A 22,985-nucleotide genomic window follows, 5' to 3' on the forward strand; every position below is an offset into this window, starting at 1 on the left:
CCTTGCTGTCATGGAATTTAATTCAGCAGAGAAAACAGACCCATAAACAGATCATTCCAAATTAAGAAAGGACATAATGACAGAGCTATTCACAGCGTGCAATGGCATCCGAGGGAAAGAGGGCATTTGGTACCATATGAAGAATGGAAAGGCTGTCCTAGAAGGCTTCCCAGCAGAGACAGTCCCTGGCCTGAGCTTTGAAAGATGGGTTGGAGTCTTGCAGTCAGCCGGGTGAAGATGGGCAAAGGAACATTCCAAATTACAAAAGGGTGTGAACAAAGACACATGTGTCTTTGCAACTGCAAGCCATTTAGTATTACCAGGATATAAATTTTAAATTATATGAGGGTATACATTTTAAAAGCTAAAGTCAAAGAGGCTATATGGGCCCAGCCTCCGAAAACACGTGCACCCTGTTGGGAGCTTGGATGCTATCCAATGAGTACTGGGAAGTACCTAGAAAGCAAAATTTCTCCAGTCCCTTCACTGTTCCTCTCTTGTCACCAGCATACAAGACAGTTGTGAATCTATTGCTTCGGAAAACACTGGGGAAGTGGAGGTGGGGGGGTGGGGGTGCATTGAGGAGAAGTATCAACTTGTTCTTTCTCTTTCTGCTGCCATATTTGAATAAATGTTAACTCTGCTCTTTTATCGGCCTCATTGGATTGAACATAGGATATCTGGGATACAGAATAGAAAGCTAATGAGTGTCACATAGAAGCAATATTAGAAGAAAATGCATTCTAATACAGGGCAAGGGGGAATATACGGGTAGGTAGAAACCAGAGAAAGAAGACTCTGCAGGAGCAAAGAAGCAGGTACATGTAGGGGTATACATGAAATTTGCAAAGGCAAGGTAATGAATATCCAGAAACACATACAGCAACACAGGAATCATTAAAAGAGGAATCATTGTAAAAATATCTAGGTGTATTTCACATGTAAAATATTGTTTTCATGATTAAATAAGTGATTTCCATACATAAGGTAGGAAGCATAATAATACTGAGTTCTATTCAAAAAATATCTCCTGGGAACCAGTCCCATTATTTTATAAACTATGTTCATGTATATAAAATAAATTCACCAAAAGAGGAAAAACAAATACATTGGGAAAAGTTAAGTGAAAGAGTTGACCTGAGAAGAAGAAAAACATAAAAAGTAAGGCTGAACAAAGGAGAAGAAATACAAAGTCCAGCTGTAATAATCAACAACCTTCAGTGAATGCTTACAATGTTCTACTCTAGGTACCATCTGAAGGGCCTTAATGCTATCTCATTCAATCCTACAATAGCCCTACTATTGTTTTGCCCATTTTACACATAAGGAAACTGAGGCTCACTGAGGTTGAATAACAGAACTGCTATCCTGAAGCCACGCCGGTAATAAATGGCACAACAGGAATTGGAATCCAAGGGGTCAGAATCCAGCCTCCCTGAGTGGGAAGATCAAGATTACTCAAGGGAACAACTCTGAATTGAAACCATGTATTAAGTGAAGCAATCCGACACACACACCCCTCAACAAAAAAACAAAATGGCTTCCCTGAAAACAAATATCATGGAAAAAAGAAAGAAAATTGATTTTAATTCTCCTGAAATGTCTATGTTAAAAACATTGAAATCTGTGCTGTTTTCCAACATGTTGCAAGGGTAGTAAGTACCATTGGCTATGAGGCCTAAATAACTTGTTACTAATAACAAAGCATCTTGGTTTATAAAGGAAAATTCTGTTATAGGAAAAAATAACTTTGCACATCTAGAAGGAAGCTACAATCAACATGTTACTTTATGTGCATACACATGTCCTTACATCTAAAGAAAAAAAATAATAATGACATGCATGAAAGGCTTGGCTGCAAAAGAAAAGAATTTGCCTAAAGTCATGACGGAGCAAGTGGCAAAATCACTTTGGAAAATGTCCCTTGTTAGCAAAGTAAATTTCTACTTAGCTGTATCTTTTAATTAGTTAAATAAAGAAAGCAACCAATTACTCTGACCAGAAGTTTGTTTATTCAACACTTTTTATTCAGAGCTAATAACCTCTACAGCTTCATGGTTCTGAATGTTTATTCATATTTGGGCAGAGTTAATCTGTCTGATTTCTCTATGGATGACACTGTTCTGAATATTGTTATATTATACAAACTACAGTTTAATTAAACAGTGGAATAATGTTGGGTTTAAAAAGACCAGTATATATCATTATTTTTATACTTCTAATTTCTATATTAATATAATTAATAAACAACACCTTTATTATCATTATTTAGTACTTATTGGTGGCTAATATCATCATTAAGTAATTAATGAACACTTTCACTCCAAATATTTTAAAATTCATTTATTCAGCACATCTCTATCAAATGTTTATTAGGTATAAAGAACTATAAAGGATATTTTCATGATAAATAAGGCACTGAACTAGAAATCAAGAACCAAAAAAAAAAGAAAGAAAGAAATCAAGAACCTTAGTAGTAGTCAACACGTCTTTTTATTTACTAACTCCCATAATTAAAACATAAATATTTAAATAAATCAGCAGGCTAATCTTTCAGAATACCTCTAAGCAAAGTTTGTCTCTGAAGGGACAACCTTTGTTCTGTTTTCAGTATATCTTAACCATATTAAGAAATCCAACCCACATAATAAGATTTCTATTTCTAAGACAGGAATGAATGCCTGATATTTTTAGTTTATATTTCTAAATGCAGCTAAGTTCTAAGTGTCCCTGTGGAGGAAAGAAAACCCACAACAGAAATCATTTGCTTTTTTTAATTTAAAATGTTACATCTTCAAGTCATACTTTCCACAATGAAAACATGTCCACTTGTTGACATGCTCTACTCTAGCTGAAATGACATAATCATTTCAACCCCCTGAATTTAAAATTGAAATGTCTTTTCCTTCTTTCAGAAAAGAAAGAACTACCCTATGATTAAATCTTCCCACAATTTCTTTTAAAGTACTTGAACTTAAAAAAAGAGAGAAAGAAAGAGAAAGAAAAGAAAAAGAAGAGAAAGTTCTCCTCTATTTTTATCAGAAATTACTCTTCCCACACAGACACTGTGGCTAGCTCAATGAGTGGTTGGCAAGTTGAGTTATTTACAACAGTAGACTTCTCCTCCCTCCAATCCCCCACTCTTTCCAGGAGTACAAGTGAACAGCTGCCTTTGAGGATTTCCTATCTTGTTCCCCTGGCCCTTCCAAACACTCATTTCTTTCCTCTATCCAGCTGTGGCTTCCCTCAAATTGCTGAACTACACAGAATGTCCTCTTAACCCCACATTAGTTGCCATAGGAAATTGAGTCTTTAGATGATATAATGTCTAAACCATATCACCTACTCAATTCTTTTCAAACAAGAACATCTCTGAATTGCTTTTGAGGTCATTATTTGTTCATCTACACAGGCTTTATTAGGCCACTCCCATTATTAAATTATATATTCACCCAATACTTACTGAGCACCTATATAATGCAAGTTAACTTTACTAGGCCCTGCAGCAAAAAATTTAATGTAATGACAGATGCTGTGACTGTCCTCTCAGAACTCATGGTTACAGGCTGATGCAAGCCTACATAGATCTACTACAGGAAACACTACTAAAGTACTAGAACAGAAGAAAAACAAAAAACAGAGGGAATGAGAGGGTCAGGAAGAGAGTAGGAGTTGTTGACATTGCCAGGGAAAGATTTCTTTTTTTTTTTTTTTTTTTTTTTTTTTGCCAGGGAAAGATTTCATTGATATTTTGAGATCCAGCTAACTGGAAGATCAAAAAGCACAAAAAAGACTGAAATAAAGAGGGACTACAATTCCAGACAACTAAAATACAAATTGGCGTTCTTTTTTGGAATAAGGATCTGACTAACAATATCTAAGTGTTTATAGCTCTAGGAAAGATCACTGAAAATTACAATAAAAATTCATATGAATCAAGTTTTAAGCCATATTCACTCAAAGGCATCAAGTATGTTCCCCCAGGACCTCAATGAGACTGGAGCTTTTCTCTAGCTTATTTCCATTCTACTTGCAACAATCTACACTAATTGGTGCCACTCTCCCTTCAGACAAAGCTCCTTTGGTGGTCTGAATGGCTCAGGTTTAATGAAGCTACAACCAGGCCTTCACCATAATCTTACAAAGCTCTGCACATTCAACCTCATTCAACAAACGTTTGCTGGGAATGCACAACAGGCAAGGCTCTGGGCTAAAAGAGTAAAGAAAGATGAACAAAATACAGTCCTTACAGTTAAGATGCTCACAGCTGGAGAGTCTACCTGTAAACAGTTACCTGAAACAAAATGGGCGAGGCATTGAAAGAGTAAGGAAAGGACCTGTGGACAAACAAAGGAGGAGCATTTAAATGGAGGAGGGGAAAAAAATATTTCCAAGAGACCTCACAGGAAGGTGACCTCTGAGGAGCAGCTACAAGTATGCTTGCCCTTTTCTTACAGAACAGTAACCAAATTTCTAAGAATGAAGGCAAGAACCAATAAAGGGTCAAGGGTCAAAGGTCAAATTAAAATAATTAAATATGCTCTATAAAGGGATTTATACTTTATTCTCTAGGCATTAGGAAGAATCTTAAGCTATTGTAGAATTTTTTTTTAAGATTTTATTTATTTATTCATGAGAGACACACAGAGAGAAGCAGGGACATAGGCAGAGGGAGAATCAGGTTCACAGCAGGGAGCCCAATGCAGGACTAGATCCCAGGACCCCCGGGATCATGACCCAAGCCAAAGGCAGACACTCAACCACTGAGCCACCCAGGTGTCCTGAAGAATTTTAAATAAAAATAATTTTAAACAAATCAAAATATAATGAATGCATATTTGTTATCTATATCTAATACTAATGTTATAAGGTTACAATTAATGTGTAATTACATATATATGTAATAACTCTGGCAAAGTGATGCAAGGTAGATGGGAGAAATAAAACTAAAAGCAGGAAGATGAATTAAGAAACTATTCCAGAAGTTCAAGTTAGAGATGAGGATTTGAACTTAATGAAAATGGGAATTGTGAGAAGGGAACAGAAAAAAGGCTTCAAATGTATAACTGGTAAATCTTGATTTCCAACTACATATGTAAGGCTGAGAAACTAAAAATCTAGGAAGATCTCCAGGTTTCTGACTTGCAGAAAGGGTGGGTGCAGAATTACCAGTAAGGTATATTGAGCATCATAGAAGTAGAACTGTTTGGGATAGAAGAAAAGAAGTTGATTGAAGCTTGTTAACTATGAGGTACTCATGGGTCATTTAAAAGGATTCATCCAGAAGATACTGGAAAAATTTATGACAACACCCTGCTCTCCATTCAAAGGTACATGGAGAAAATGGAGGAAAGAATCCAGACTGATTATGTCTTGGACTAAAAATAAACATTCAACATAAAAGTAGCCAGAGAATTAAAAAATACTTGGAGATTAAACAACACATTTCTAAACAACATGAATCAAAGAAGAAATCTCAAGAGAAGTTGAAAAATGTTTTAAACTAAATAAAAATGAAAATACAACATAGTAAAAGTTGTGGGATACAGTGAAAACAGTGCTTATAGAGAGGCTGAAGAACAGTAGAAAGATCTAAAATCAATACACCAAACTTCCACTTTAGAAAACTAGGAAAAGGATCCCTGGGTGGCGCAGCGGTTTGGCGCCTGCCTTTGGCCCAGGGCGTGATCCTGGAGACCCGGGATCGAATCCCACATCAGGCTCCCAGTGCATGGAGCCTGCTTCTCCCTCTGCCTGTGTCTCTGCCTCTCTCTCTCTCTCTCTGTGACTATCATAAATAAATAAAAAAAAAAAAAAAAAGAAAACTAGGAAAAGAAAGTAAAACTAAATCCAAGTAGTTGAAATCATAAAAATTAGAACAGAAATCAATGGAATTGAAAACAAGAAATAGAGAAAATCAATGAGACCAAATGTTGGTTCTTTGAAAAGATCAATAAAATTGATAAGCCTCTAGTCAGTATAACTAAAAAAAGGGAGAGAAAACCGAAATTACTGATAACAGAAATGAAAAAGGGGACATCACTACAGGTCATGGATATTAAAAGAATAACAGAACAGTATGAACAACCCTATCCCCATAAATCTGAAAGCCTAGATAAAATGGATCATCCTTGAAAGACACAATCTGCCAAAACTCACATAAGAAATAGACAATCAAAAGATGTCTCTATCTTTTAAAGAAATTGAATCAATAATTAATAACTTTCAAAAGAAGGGTACCTGGGTGGCTCAGTCAGCGAAGTGTCTGCTTTTGGCTCAGGTCATGATCTCAGGGTCCTGGAATCGAGCCCCAAATTGGGCTCTCTGTTTAGCAGGGAGCCTGCTTCTCCCTCTCCCTCCCTCTTCTACCTGCCACTCTGCCTACTTGTCCTCTCTCTCTCTCTGTGTCAGATAAATAAAAAATCTTTAAAAAAATAAATAACATTCAAAAGAGAAAGTACCAGGCCCAGATGGGGTCACCGGTGAATTCTACCAAATAGTTAAGGAGGAAATTACACAAATTCTCTACAATCCCTTCTAGAAATTAAAAGCAAAAAGAATACTTCTAATTCATTCAATGAGGCCATCGTTGCCCTAATACCAAAAAAAAAAAAAGGACATTACATGAAAACTACATACCAATATCTCTTATGAACATAGATGCAAAATCCTCAACAAAATATTAGCAAATAGAATCCAAGAATGGGAGACATCTGGGTAGTTCAGTGGTTGAGTATCTGCCTTCGGTTCAGGGTGTGATCCCAGGATCTTGGGATCGAGTCCAGCATCAGGCTACCCGCAGCAAGCCTGCATCTCCCTCTGCCTATGTCCCTGCTTCTGTATGGCTGTCTCTTATGAATAAATAAATAAAATCTTTTTTAAAAATCCAAGAAAAGAAGATGTGGTATATGTATACAATGGAATATTCCTCAGCCATTAGAAACGACAAATACCCACCATTTGCTTCGACGTGGATGGAATTGGAGGGGATTATGCTGAACTCTGGGAAACGAACAAGGGGTGGTGGAAAGGGAGGTGGGTAGGGGGTGGGGGTGACTGGGTGACGGGCACTGAGCGGCGCACTTGATGGGATGAGCACTGGGTGTTATGCTATATGTTGGCAAATTGAACTCCAATAAAAAAATAAAAATAAATTTTTAAAAAATCCAAGAATGCATAAAAAGGATTATAGACTATGATTAAGTGGGATTCACCCCAGGTATGCAACATTGATTCAGCATTCAAAAATCAAGTAATGGAATTCATGATATCAACAGGCTTAATATGAAAAATCACATAAACATATCTATAGAAGCAGAAAAGCATGTGACAAAAAGCAGCAATCACTCATAAAACTCTCAGTGAACTAGAAACAGAAGGGCACATCCTCAAGTTGATATAAAGAACATGTACATCTACAGCTAACATGATATTTAATGGAGAGAAACTAGAAGCTTTCCCACTATGATCAGGAACAAGGCAAAGATATCCCCTCTTGCCACTCCTTTTTATTATCATCAGGGAAGTCTAGATAATGCAATACAACAAGAAGAGGATTAAAGGTATCCTGATTAGGAAAGAAGAAAACTGTCTCTGTTATTAGATGATATGACTGTGTATGTAGAAAGTTTTAAAAAATTCGCAAAAATCTACTGGAACTAATAAGCCACCATAGCAAGGTTGCAGAATACAAAGTTAATATAGTAAAGCCAATCATTTTCTTATATACTTATGTAAACAATATTTGAAATTTAAGACAAAATACTATTTCTCTGGGATGGCTCAGCGGTTGAGCATCTGCCTTTGGCTCAGGACATGATCCTGGGGTCCAGGGATCAAGTCCCACATCGGGTTCCCTGAGAGGAACTTGCTTCTCCCTCTGCCTATGTCTCTGCCTCTGTGTGTGTGTGTCTCTCATGAATAAATAAATATAATCTTTAAAGAAAAATACCATTTACCCAAAAGAAATAAAGCACTTAGGCATAAACCTAACAAAAGATGGACAAGATCTAAACACTTAAAGATTAGAAAGTACTGTATTGCCCTATTTATGTGGTTTTATGCTACATTGAGAACCTTTTTAAAAGTTATAAGAATCATGTAGCAGAGCATTTTCTTCAGGGTTTTAGTCCACATAATGAAGCGATTCGTTCATGTGCATTAATTAAATGGATTCAGTGCTCAAGGTATACAAAGGACTATGCTGGGAACTGAGGATAAAAAGACCAGTAAAAGACAGTTCTGACTTTATTTAATTGGGGTATTGAAGAGGGAAAAGGAGAGAAGTCTAAGAGGAGAAAAGTGTAGAGTGGGATCTGGTTAATAATACCCTGGTTTGACCTATTTTATATTTTTCATTTCTTTTAGGGGTGAGGTATAAGAAAAGTCACCTAAGCCAGTTTGCAATTACATAAGGGTTTCCTATATGAGGCTCTGTTAGCCAGATCGAACATGAGATGGCCAAACCTTGGAATCACTCCTCTAATGCAGTTACTTCCCTAAGTAGCACCTGAAAAGAGCAAATGTGTTGGCCCAGAATCTATGCCATAGGGTGTAGGACATCAAACCAGAGATCTCTGAGACAGGAAAAGTGCTTATCTTCCCAGTAGAAGCACACTTCAAAGGATTCGGCACATACTTCAAAGAGTGTTTACCCTCCTGTCTCTTGGATGCCTTGGTCTAGTAGCCAGTACTAACACCCCATTAGCACTTCATTAGCCTGGGCTCAAGAATGCTGGAAAAGAGTCCTGGACCTAGGAAGCATCCCTAGACTGCAACTAAGAGATTCCTCCATTTTTCTTACCACTTTTATAAATGATCCGGTACTCATCCATCCCCCTCAAATAATACATATCTGAGTTCTAGAGTTGGTGTCAGCGAGACATATGTGACAAAGTAGGGCAAATTTTAACAATCAGTATCATATATCCAAATATTCCTTTAAAAATACACCATAAATAATCACCAGGTCTAGAAACACTTTGGCAACAAGCATCTCCAAAATCTTTACCTAATACTGAAATACGCCTTCAACGTATTTGAAGATTTTTACAATAACTTCTTGGTCTTTCCTGCTTTCTGTATACTCCAATTCTGGCTGCCTGTAGACCATTTGCCTCGACAATTCATAGTACAACATCTGGGATATTGCGGACACCAAAATTCTCATACAGCAGTTCAAAACATTCTTTCCTCACAAAAAGCAAAATCATCTCCCTGAAGATTCTATTATTAGCACATGGAATCTGCTTCCACAGCATCCTGTAAGAGAACTGGACCCCCTTCTATAAATTTTCCCAGATGCAGTCCACATAGTGCCCATCAGACTGAACAGTCAAACACACCAACCTAACATAAACTGTACATTTGCCAGATAGAACTAAGATTTTAAGAAATTTTATGTTATTTGAACGTGCAAGAAAGATCAAGAATCCTAACTTACTAAGGGGAGAAAAGAGTGAGATCTCTTGATGCTATTTTGTTCAAAACTGCAGTATGGCACTTACTTTCCATAAGTAGCTAAAAAGAAAACTGGAAATATATGATGAAAATGAATTGACTATTACCCCTTTAAATTAATGGAGATTTCTGATAAAGCTGGATCAGTGCACTTCACTTCTCATGGTCTGATTGAAGGGTTACGTTTTCCATGGAATATTGAGTTGTGATTGCACTTGGGAATTCCAAATAATAAAGGATGAGAGAGAAAAAAAATCTCATTTAATATGCTATCTTGTGAAAACACATTGTTAAATAAATGTCTCATCTGGGGATCATTTTGTATAATACAAAAATATCAAATCACTATTACGCACACTTGAAATGAGTAAGATACTGTATGTCAATTATACTTCAATTTAAAAAATGCTCCATTAACAAATCTATACATATTTTTACTCAAATGGACACATATACATTGTTCTGAACCTTTCCTTTTTATTTGAATATTATATTTCAATATATATCTATATCCACCTAAGGACAGCTGTATATTTTTCTTTTTAATGGCTACATATTACTTCCATCATTTAACTTTACCTTGGGTTACTTCCAGTTTAGGAAGCTAAGTGTGAAATTTCCTTTTTTTCAGAATCTGGTTTCAGTATAGTTTTGCAAAAATAAAATGGAAGGCTCTCTCCACTCAGTTTCAGAGAAGTGTGTGTGGAGCTTTAAACACCATGAGCCTTGACCTTCTTCAAAGGGACAACATTTTAATAATTTTTTTAACGGATTTTCTTCCTTGCAATTGTTCAGTTTGAGTTTTCCTTGTCATCTGATATCAATTTTGGTAATATGTACTTGCCTAGAAAATCATCCATGTACCCAGATTTTTCAATATCTGTAAAAAAAAAAAAAAACTTAAACATTTCTTGTAATTTCCTCTGTATCTGGTTATTTTTCCTTCGGTTTCTAATTTTGTGGGTTTGCACTGTCTCCTTTTTCTTTCTCTGAGGTTAACTAGTGATTTATCTGTGTTATTAGGAGATTGATTTATGTATTAGCTCTACTTTCTGTATTCTAATTTCTTAATATTTGCTGTAATTTTATGAAACTTCTTCCTCTTTCTTTAAAAATAGTTTTGCTGGGGTTTTTCTCCCCTTAACTTATTCGGTGAAAAGATCATGTCATTTGAGCTTAAGGCCATGAATCTTCTCCTGAGCATGGCTTCAGCTCTAGAATGTACATTCTAGTATATAGTGTTTTATCATTGGTATTTTCTCTACCTGCTCTTTAACTTCAGTTCTGAATTTTCTCTTGAGCCTAAAACTTATTTGAGAATCATCTTTCTTGTTGTTGCTTTTGATTCTAGATGGTTGGGATTTATTTTCTTTCTGTAATAAATTTCTAGTTTCAGTGTATTGTGATCTGTGACTACGTTATGCCCTCTTTTTCTAGTTTGCACAATTTACTGAGGTTTTCTTAGTTCCCAGACATAAGTTTGTCTGTTTGTTTTTAATATTCCAAGAGCAGGGATCCCTGGGTGGTTGAGCGCCTGCCTTCAGCTCAGGGCATGATTCTGGAGTCCCGGGATCGAGTCCCACATCGGGTTCCCTGCATGGAGCCTGCTTCCTCTGCCTATGTCTCTGCCTCTCTCTCTGTGTCTCTCATGAATAAATAAGTAAAAGTTTTAAAAATAATAATAATATTCCAAGAGCATTAGAAATGAGATCCTGTTCTCTGATTTCAAGTCAAGGAATATATATATATATATATATATATATATATATATATATATATATATATATAGTGTGTGTGTGTGTGTGTATATATATATATATATACACTTTAGATCTCATCATCATGGACCTTTTTTAAAGAAAGATGCTTGGGTATTCTGTTCCCTGAATTCTTTCATGTCTGAGGTGATCTGTCTGTGTCCTATATACTCAAACAGCTCAGCTGGGTCCAAACTTCTCAGATTGTCTGGCAATACTTTCCATCCCTCCACAACTTTTCCTTCTTTGATTCATTGTTTCCCTTCTGTGAGGTCTCATTTCAGAAAAGTAATATTGTCTTTAATTTATTTGATAATGTGGAGAATTCTATGTTTGAGATGGTTTTTTTCTACTTGTGGGCATAATTCCTACTCTGATGTGAATTAGTCATTGGCCTTACATCATAAAAATAAGAATAATAACTCAAGGACTCTCTACATGCCAGTTTGCATGGATTAGCTCTTATTCCTCTTTCTTTTGTGTTCAGTATCTGTGTATAGATCCCATGTTCATTCTTTTCAGAAAATGACATCCTTGAATGAAGACAGTTCTTTCACCACCAGCAGAGATTGGTGGGAGGAGCCAGGAAGAAAAACTAAGACAGCGAGTATCTAGAATTTTTTTTTTTAATTTTTATTTATTTATGATAGTCACAGAGAGAGAGAGAGAGAGGCAGAGACACAGGCAGAGGGAGAAGCAGGCTCCATGCACCGGGAGCCTGATGTGGGATTCGATCCTGGGTCTCCAGGATCGCGCCCTGGGCCAAAGGCAGGCGCCAAACCGTTGCGCCACCCAGGGATCCCTAGAATTTAAATATATTGTCTCAAAATACCTTTTCACTAATTTTCAGGCCTAGGTATGTCACCAGTTACAATGGTCCCTGCATTCAAGTTACTAAACCTCCATTTTTTCTGTTCCCGTGCCCAACAAAGAGTGAGAAGGCTATCTTGCTGGAGCATCGCAAAGCACCTGTAGGTGTGTATAACTCCTTCACAGACTATCCTAAAAACAGTGCATTTTTACATGCACATATGTTTTTACATATTTGCATTTTACATGTACATAATAAGTTTACTGCTTTACTGATATAAAGGATGGATAGCACACAATTTACAAAATAATCACAAAAGACAATTGTAAAGTCTGTACAGCCGATTGATTCTCCCAGAATGCTTTATTGAGTTTTACCAAATTCGTACCCAGCCTATGATTGCGACTGACAAGCAAATGTGGTTCTGACGCAAACGCTGGATGATATTTCCAGTTAGCTAATAAGTAAGATGAAAGTGAAACAGCAAAGACACACATGTGGGAACATCATACTTTCATTGGTGACTTGAGCAGCTTACTCACTGAACCAAATTATAAATTCAAACACTAAAAGGATACCTCCTCAACTTTTTGTGCTGCGGATGTGACATTGTTCGTTTTAATAAGCATTAATGTTTTCTCTATCACTCTAAGTCCAAATAATAAGCAATAAGCGAAGTGCTGATCTACAGCATTTGCAGATTTTCATAGTATAATATTTCCACCATGGCTAATTTCAAACTACCAATGTGACATCACTGATCACAGGGTTGGGAGGAAATGCACAGAAGGGCACTTTAATATAACATTTTCACCAATCAAATACAATCGATGTAAATGCCTCAAGAACATTAGGTAATAATAAAATACGGAAATATGGAGTGTTGAGTTTCGAGTACTTATTACCTTTGTTTTTAACATTATTGTAATTTTATAATTTAATTTTGAATGACTGTGTTTAATGATCAACTTTTTGATCAAAAATTTACAAATCAGCTCTAGACGGTAGACCATGAGCTGGCTCCAACATACTATGTAAGTCTCCAGCAGCCTGTGATTCCCTAACAAATCTATTTGCCTTCTAACATCTTCCCTCTTCCCAGTGGTCAGCCTTTTGTGATAAAAAGAGATATCTGAGTAATTCTGTTTACACCCTGACCCTGCTCCTCCTTGGCTACATAAACCTGAATTCAATAACTTCCTGTAGCAAATCCAAACCCTCAGACTCTTGTCATTCCAGAGAAAGATCCTTGGTTGGGGCCTTTCAGGACAGGGCACCCAACTTGTAAAGCGCTCTCTGGTCATTACCAGGAATCAGAGATATATGTGCCAGCAGACTGAGGTCATCTCAGCTTGGTCCCAACGTCACTGTTTCTGGCACCTACACTTTGCTGGCATGGCTTGCATGTGCCCGGTTTCATTGAGGATGGCCTTTCTTATTTGTTTTACACCATTGTTATTTTTTATTACTTCAAGGAATAAACTGGGATGCAAACACATTTCTTCTGCCATCTTTAGCCAAAAATCTGCATTCGGTCTTTAAACTTAAACATTTTCACTTGAGAGTCAAGTTCCTCTTTATAAGCAATGCCCTTGAGATACACAACCTAAAAGAGGTACCATAAGAAAATTAAGTATGTCAGTACCAAAATAAATGTGCCTCACAAAAGAAAGTGCTGAGTATATAGGCAATGATTACAACAGTGAAAAAAGGTCTATATGTTAGGACATTTGCCGATCGTATACAAATGTTTAAAGAACCAGATCTTTTTAATCCCCAGCTGAAATGCATTACACACATTGTTTAACGATAAGAAAGGAGGAACTATGTACATGTGTTTCCCATATAAATGGAAAAGACAATTTTTGAGGAGGGAAAACAAGGACATTGACTCACAATCAAGTCATTCCAAAGTGGTGGAGTCTGTGGTATTTATTCTCTGTGTGTGGAACATTTACAATTAAAAAAAATAAAAAATAAAATTAAAAAAAAAAAAAAGATAGCCCACATCATTCCCACAAAGCCTATTTGCTGAAAGGAAACATGTCATTGGACCAAAGAGCTCCAGAAGAAAAACAGAGGTATGTGATTAACATTCTCAGTGTTTCTTTCTTTTTTAAATTCAGATTTGCTTCAGAACATTTTGAGATATAGCCTAATATTTAACATGGAAATACTTGAACAAATGCCCATTTTGGCGTATGTTTGTTCTTCAAAATTTGCCTCCAAATGAGAGAAAAAAAGACAATATGACCTAGAGCAAGAAAGAAAAATCTGGGAAGGATGTGAAAGGATCTGTGAGACAGCCACAAGGCATTCAACGTGAAACTACTTATCAGGCCCAAAGTGGGCTATCTTCCCATAGGAAGGTGTAGGAGGGGAGCCCGGGCAAATCTTATCTTGGAAGGGAGATAGATGGTCCCTGGAGTAAAAATGACTCCATCAACTTTTCACTGAAGAGTTTCCAGATAAATAACATCTTTCCACAAATAATTTGCTCTCGAAAGGCAGCCCCCAGACATGGGAAGCAGAAAGAATGGGTAAAGGCTGTGGAATTTTCTGAACATGAACAGCAAAGAATGTCAGTCTTTGTAATTGAGAAATGAGATCACTTTGAAAAAAATAAATGTCAAGAACCGGGGCTATTGCACAAGTAAGGCACGTTTTTGGAGCCTCAGAAAAATGCATTCTCAAGATTAATCTTTACATCTGTTTCCAGAGGCTTCATTCAAAAGTTGACACTTTTGTACAAAGAACAGCCTAGCGGTGACTGTGACAAGCAAGCAGCATTTCCAGCAATGTACCAGCGACTCATAATCTGTGGGAGATAGTGCATATAGAGTGCAGCCGCCCTCGCCAAACCCCTGCAACTTCTCCTTGCCCCCAAAATTTGGAGGCTTGGAGTAAAAGGAGAAAATAAAAGCAATATAGAGTGTGAGAAGAAAGTAGCCTAATATATAAAATGAAAGACAAAGGCAGACTGGATTATGCCAGCGAGCCATCTGCACAGCTGAAGGCTTCTTCCAGCAAAAAAGGCTCCTCTGTTCCTGAATCAATTGCTTCCTATTCACAGGCTCTCTGTATAGGGCTAAATTCAAAATGGCTCTCGGGAAATTCTTGCCAATCCTGTGGTCTGATTTTAGGCTCTATTTTTCTCTTTCTTTTTAAGACCCGAGGATGTAAGTATGTATCAGTGCTGTAACCTTGCCAGCGTTCACTGGAATGAGTCAAAGGGACCTGGCATTAAATCACAGGGATTTGAGCTGCTAATAAATACAGCAGGCCCCATCCATTGTTGATTAATTCTGACTGAAATCTAAACACCAAACAACAAACACTCTTCTGAACTGCGCTGGTACCCATTAGTTTGATGTGTTTATTAGACAGGGCTGTGTTCTTTCAAGTTTATTAACAACAGATTAAAAAAACTGCAAACAAATCTAGGTTTCTTTTTATGATTTAAAAGCGCGGGTACCATTTGCTAATGTTTTTAGGGTTTGACAGCAAATCCAAACAAAGCTAAAACATACCATCATGTCAAATTAAGATCTTGGTTCAGAGTTTGAATAGTTATTGTCAATGTGCAGCTCCCGTTATTCAACAAATAATCAAAATTTCTACTTAAGCTTATAACTTGAAGAGTTCTCATGCTTTTTGAATCCATCTTTGCATAGAGATTTAAGCAATATCATAGGATGAGATATAAAATCTCTACAAGTGATATAATTTATTGCATACTTTTAAAGATTATACAGGATATTTCATGGTATTTGATTATCATATAGCAGACTTCCTAGAGGTTAATTCTGAATTGGGCCAATTAACACCTGGTCATGAATATGCTAGATATTATTATTTATTAACAGTACCTAAAAGTGAAAAAAATTACAAACAAATGTTCAGTGTGCAAAGATAATCAATGGTGCCTCAATATCAAGAATTCAAGAGATCAAAGACCACAAGTACAGATTTTCAAAGTTTTAATATTAACTCTATTAATCCCTCAGTAAATCTTTGAAAATGTCCAAGGTATATACTCTTAAGAAACTGAAAGAAGACACAAAGTCCCAGAGAGTTTCAAACAGACCCGATTACTGCAATTTCAAGTTCATAGTGGAAGCAACGATATAGAAACATATAAGTCATATTTACAGCCCAGGAAAATTGCCATAAAGTATATTTACCTTAATTTAAGCTGTCTAAAGAGTGTAAACAGAGTTTACTGGCTTAAAGACATACACACACACACACACACACACACACACACACACATCCTGTTAATGGTTTCTGCAAACCATGTAATTTTAAATGACTAAGTAATGTGCGAAGGGGAATAATTTTCAGGTTTTGGCTAAACAGAAAGCATCTCCTCAAATCTAGAGCCTTGGGAGAACCACCATATCCTAAGGTCATGTAAGGCAACATCTTGATTTGAAAAGCCTTCCATAAGTGCATCTGCTATTGCATTCACAAAATATTCCAACCCAAATCTGTCACTGCAATATCTGGATTCTCCCCAGAGCTTCCCAGACCACCAGAGCTCAGCTCAGCAACTCCAAAATTAAATCATTACCTCCTTTAATCCTAAGTCATGTCCTCTTAATTTTTACAGCATGTAAACTACTAAGCTTTTATTCTCTGCTTTTTTCATGAATGCATAAAAACCACGATCAGAAGACAACTGTAACATTATAAAATTGATTGGTCTAGTCAACCCAAAGGTTACTGTTATTATGGTGGTACTGGTGGTGATTATGATTATATAAGTCAAGAGTAATGTTTGATTTTATGACATGAATAAACAATTCCTTTTTACCAAAAAAATAGCATTATAAACACCTCAAAGACCATATGGTATGAAAAATACTGCGTTGTGTCCAAAAAGGTAAAGATCCAGGCACCTCATTAAGAAAAAAACAAAATGCATGTTTCATCTAGTATATGCCTCCATAACTAACTAATTGGCTGATAATCAACTGAGTAGAGAAAAAAAAAATGAGGGAAGATGTGTAAAGAAGAGGGAAGGGGAGGGATGAAGAAGTGAGAGTAACTAAGAAAGGAAAATTATCTACCGAAGCATAACAAAATCAAATAATATATTCAATCAATGATAGGCCATCATGAAAACTAAAAGAATAAAAGGATAAATGACACCAATTACCAACAATTAATAACTAAATATTCTGCCTCCGTCAATTAGAAAGTTTGCACTTTATAAAACTAAATGTTGTGCTGTCAACTTTTTGACAAATATATCAATCAATACAATTGGTGTCTTTTTATCTTTCAAGATAAATGCAGAAAATGGGGAATGTATCAGAAATTCATCTAGTTTTTTTTAATCCTCTATCCAGAAAGTAAATGATATTTTGGGTTGGCCCTTAATAATGTAGCCCTACACAGAATTTCCAGACTTATTTCCTATGGTGCCCCGATTTTGCATTCATGTGGTTTTGTTCTGTCCTTTGTTTTATGCACAATGCTCTCCCTTCTATATCCATCTGCTAATATTAGACTCATTCTCCAAAGTCTACTCAAAGGCAGCAGAGTTATATGAAAAACATTTAAGCTCTGAGACAGATAAACTGATCCAGAAAGAAATCTAGATAAAGAGTAAACAATAATTACATAAACTAGAATATCTTAAAAATATAAGCTTAGGGACTTCTTCCTAAAATTGTACCAGGAGCAAGATTATTATCAATCTCTCTTCTCTCAGCTGAAAATAAGTTTTCTTCTGGATCTATTCATTATGTCTTGAGTTCCTACCATATTCTGAGTACTATGCTCCCAACATCAAGGTGTTCTTAACTGCCGCACTTTCCTGAACCACAGGTTTGTTCTAAACTGCCACTTTGAATGTTTTGACACTTAACACATTCTGTCCTTTTTGGTGTTTGGGGCTTTTTGTTTGTTTCCTTGTTGTTATTTATTTTTCATGTCCTACCATGTTAAAAAGCCCTCAAAAGCAAGGTATTTGTCTTTAGAGTTCCTAAATGTCCAGTCCCTGGCACATAGCAAATGCTTGGAGATCACTACTTAAATTAAGACTCAAAGATGAGGGGCACCTGGATGGCTCAGTTGGTTAAGTATCCGACTCTTGGTTTTGGCTCAGGTCCTGATCTCATGACAGTCATGGGATAGAGCACCACATCCGGCTCCGAGCTCAGCATAGAGTCAGCTTCAGATTCTCTCTCCCTCTTCCTTCTGTTCATCATCTCTCTCAAATAAGTAAATAAAACCTTTAAAAAAATAAAAAGACACAAAGCTGACTTTTAGAAAATGAGATTCTGAATACAAAATCCACTTTAGCACCACAAGCAGATATCTAAAGCCCAAATCACAAAACGTGAAAGGATTTTCAAAAGCAGTGGGGAAATGAAACATGAACATACAGTGCAAGGAAGGAATAGAGGGAAAATGAGATTATCGTAGAAATGAAGAGATTGACAGGATTAGAAAAGAAAATGATACATAGGGAAAGTAGTGAACAAAATTTTTTCACATCCCAAGGAAGAAAACTAAAAGCATGGAACCATGCAGGCTCTTAAATATAATTCAAGAAATATACATTCAAGAAATATATATTCAAGAAATATATAAAAATAAAATTCTCTTTCTGAAATGAAAGAGAATTTCAATCTCCATGCTAAGGAGTACAATGTGTCCCAAGAAAAACTGGCTCAGGGATCCCTGGGTGGCGCAGCGGTTTGGCGCCTGCCTTTGGCCCAGGGCGCGATCCTGGAGACCGGGGATCGAATCCCACGTCCTGGAGCCTGCTTCTCCCTCTGCCTGTGTCTCTGCCTCTCTCTCTCTCTCTCTCTCTCTCTCTGTGACTATCATGAATAAATAAATAAAATCTTTAAAAAAAAAACTGGCTCAAAAGTATCAATAAGTGGATAGCAACTAATAAAATCTAAAGAAAAAAAAAGTAGGCATTGGAAATTCAGGCAAAAATACCAAGTGACTTACAAAAGAGAAAAAGACATACTTTGCAAAAGCAAGATAGGGCTAAACAATAGTGAAACTCATCTATAGTAGAAGATAGTAAAGATGCCACCTCTAGAAGACAGAGTAGCTACATACAGAAAATCATCACAGAGAAAGTGAGCCTATGATTTTTCACTCAGACCATCAATCAAGTATAAAGACAACAGATAAATCTGCACATGCAAAAAAACAAGAAATATTCCTCAGGAATATCTAACCCCTTTTCATTCAAGAAGACTCTGGACAAAGTGGTTCAGGGCAGGTTGTTTCAGGTATGGAAATGAATAAGGAGCCATGAGTTTGAATTATGATGAAGTATGGTGAACCAGTGACTGTCCACCAGTCCTAAGATACATACAGTTATATAAACCAAACTGGTCTTTAGTATGCTGCTCATCTGTTCCAATACTGTAGGATCCAGGATCAACAAACCACTGCCAAAGATCCTTGCATATCAAACCATCCCATGAACTCTTCCAAACTTGCTGCCAAGTTTGGTAACTACAGTGACTGATGGCCTCTCCCACCCAACTACAGTGACTGATGGCCTCTTCCACCCTATTCCTTCATGCATTCTGCCTTTAAATTGAGTGGACCGTTTCAATAGCACCATCTCACACCTTACCTCCTGGACAGCAACCACTACAAAGCTGCTGCTGCCACTGCTCCAATGATGAGCCCTCACCACACTACTTCTCAATTGCCTCATAGAGAGAGTATATGCTGGACCTTTTTAGGATATGTAGTGAAGAAGTAAGTGAGTGGGTCACATATGATAAATCTACTCCTAAATCTTTGGATCCCTTCATCAATTTTTATCAAGGAATTTCTGGCATCTTGAATTCATTTACTTTAGAAGGACACTCTGGTTTCAAGCCAACTAACTGAGACAGTGAGAACCAGCCCTCAAATTCTGAAGCTTGTATTGCATTCAGAACGTCTAGTAAGTGAACCCATATCAATGCAATAAGCCTGAAAATTATGTGCTTTCCTTTCTGCTCTAGCATCATTATATTCTGTTACATGTCTTTCCCCCAGATTTCCTCTGACAGACGTTACCTAAATCTTGGAATGATTTTGTTACCTAAATACCTCATACCTGGTCACATCTGTACTTATCGCCCTAAGGCATATTGGGATTTGTAGGTATATAGAGACCAAATGGTGACAGAGGTAGAGTGCATGGGCAACAGACAACCCTTCATGAGCTAACTGACTCAAATGAGGCACCACTAACCTTACCAGACAGGATAAGGAGGAATGCCACTGCTAGTTAGGGCAGCACAGACTGATTGGTGGTTCAAGGTATTAAGATTCACCCAAATCTACAAAAGGCTGTATTTCAAGTCTCAGGCTTACTTTCTCCCTATTAATATTTTATATTCTTATAAGAGATCTGGCAAGAATGTGAACTCATCTCATATTGGAACCACAGACTCATGTCCCTTTTCTCAGCTATGTTAGCCTTTCAACTGCAAGATAACAGATTCATTTAGAGCAGTCGATGTAGATCCTTGGACCCAGTTTCTTGAGCCAAGAATTTGGAACCTAGAACTTGCCACTATTTTCTTCAAAATTTTCTAGCACAGGGATCCCTGGGTGGCGCAGCGGTTTAGCGCCTGTCTTTGGCCCGGGGCGTGATACTGGAGACCCAGGATCAAATCCCACGTCGGGCTCCCGGTGCATGGAGCCTGCTTCTCCCTCTGCCTGTGTCTCTGCCTCTCTCTCTCTCTCTCTCTCTGTGTGACTATCATAAATAAAAAAAAAAATTTAAAAAAAAATTCTCTAGCACAGCCAGAAGCAGCTATCCTACTACATCTTGAATTTTTCAATAGTATTCTAATGGTCTCACATAATAATAGATAATTGGTCAAACAAAGCACATTTAATAGAATACCCAATTTGAGGGTATCACAATGACATTTTAAGTAGGTTTTTTTGGTTTTTGCTTTGTTTTTTGTTTTGTTTTTTGTTTTTTGTTTTTTTGCAACTACATGCCATGAACTACTAGTATTTCGTTTTCCAGTGGTAACCAGATAGTAACAGCATTCAAATCCAAGGGTCAGACAACAAATACCAATTTCCTGTCTTTAAAGGCCTATTTCCATAACCCCACTCCTACTATTAAATATTGTATCCATGGGGTTTCAACCCAAGAAACAAAAATGTTCTAGCTATTGTAAGCAATAAAATAGTTAATTCAGGGAATAAACTGCTTTTGAAATAATTGGAATGTCTAGAACATCAGGAGTTAGGAGTCTGCCTCTGGACATATTGAATTCAAAAACATATCACAGTGGCTGTACTATAGAAAGCAGAAAGCCTCAGCAACTGCCTGCCTCTCAATAACATGAAATGGGGCCGCAGCCATGGTGCACGCTGAACTGCATCGTCGCCGTGTCCCAGAACCTGGGCATCGGCAGGAACGGGGACCTGCCCTGGCCCCCGCTCAGGAATGAATTCAAGTATTTCCAAAGAATGACCACGAACTTCTCCGTGGAAGGTAAACAGAATTTGGTGATTATGGGTAGGAAGACATGGTTCTCTATTCCTGAGAAGAATCGACCTTTAAAGGACAGAATTAATATAGTTCTCAGCAGAGACCTCAAGGAACCTCCACAAGGAGCTCATTTTCTTGCCAAAAGTCTGGATGATGCTTTAAAACTTACTAAGCAACCAGAATTAGCAAATAAAGTGGACATGGTTTGGATAGTGGGAGGCAGTTCTGTTTATAAGGAAGCCATGAACAAACCAGGCCATCTTAGACTATTTGTGACAAGGATTATGCATGAATTTGAAGGTGACACATTTTTCCCAGAAATTGATTTGGAGAAATATAAACTTCTGCCAGAATACCCAGGTGTTCTTTCTGATGTCCAGGAGGAGAAAGGCATTAAGTACAAATTTGAAGTATATGAGAAGAACGATTAATGTGAAGATATTTTTTGATTTATTTCAAGTTAGTTCCCCCCGACCAAACAATTCTATCTATATTTTAATATTAGAAAAAAAAAAAACTTTTGTTGACTCTAAGTCAATGGATAATTCTTTCTAAGCAGTGTGATTTTATAAATCTTAACTAGACCATATCAGACATCATTTGTGAAACATTTCTTGCTATAACTGTGTGTTGCCCATCAAGGACCAGTACCTGCCTAGGGTAGCATATCTACCAAGAGCCAAAGAGAGACAATCCCTGAGAGCATGAGTTGAAACCAGGACTTACAAAGATAGGACTAGACAGATTTGTCCAAAACTCAGAAATGGGTTAAAAACAGAAAAGCGAGGGCTCAAATACTAAAAGAAAATTAGATCAAAATAGGAACTTTGATTTCTCTATCTATATCACACTTCTGAAAAAGTTCTGTTCACTCAGGAAATCAGTAAGTTGAGAACTCTAATAATTCCATAGGGATAGTAAAAAGGCAGGTAGGACACTACCTTTTTAAAGATTAAAAAGAAATGTCTGAGACCTCTAAAAACTGTTTTAGATCTTCAGTGAGATTCCATGGGATGTTATGATGTAAGAAGAATAGGCTGTTCCTTATAAAAAAGAGTAATAACAGCACATGGCTAAAATTAGAAATTAAGAAGGTAATGAATTGGAAATGGATAATGCTAGAAACCAAAATTATGAAGATGGAAACTAAATTAAACTTCGCTGAATTAAAAAAAATGAAAATTAAAACACATTTTACCCATCATGTTAGCAAAGATGTGGATTGTTAGGTATCCAAAGAAATAGCTTTTTTTTGCCTTGTAAATTAATATAAACTTTTTAGAGTTTAAGTTAGCAATATCAATTAAAATTCACAATATTCTGGGTTTGGACCCAGGGCTTCCACTTCTAGAAATTAATCCTAAATAAAGAGATGGACCCAGGGCACCTTGGTGGCTCAGTGGTTGAACATCTGCCTTCAGCCTAGAGCGTGATCCTGGAGTCCTGGGATCGAGTCCCTACATGGAGC

General features: G+C 36.9%; 1 protein-coding gene across 1 annotated transcript; it reads left to right on the forward strand.

Annotated features, from left to right (window-relative positions):
• The first annotated feature begins 21,389 nt into the window (after positions 1 to 21,389).
• LOC112642756 (dihydrofolate reductase-like) lies at positions 21,390 to 22,750 on the forward strand. The gene has a single exon (XM_049097147.1). The coding sequence runs from the start codon at positions 21,496 to 21,498 to the stop codon at positions 21,946 to 21,948; it is 453 nt and encodes a 150-aa protein (XP_048953104.1). The 5' UTR covers positions 21,390 to 21,495; the 3' UTR covers positions 21,949 to 22,750.
• The last annotated feature ends 235 nt before the right edge of the window (positions 22,751 to 22,985 follow it).

Source organism: Canis lupus, chromosome 19 (genome assembly GCF_003254725.2).
Source record: "Canis lupus dingo isolate Sandy chromosome 19, ASM325472v2, whole genome shotgun sequence".
In the NCBI taxonomy this organism is placed as follows: Eukaryota; Metazoa; Chordata; class Mammalia; order Carnivora; family Canidae; genus Canis; species Canis lupus.

What these genes read in the sequence shown, in the direction of transcription:
- LOC112642756 (XM_049097147.1), top strand. Translation starts at nt 21,496, where the DNA reads ATGACCACGAACTTCTCCGTGGAAGGTAAACAGAATTTGGTGATTATG.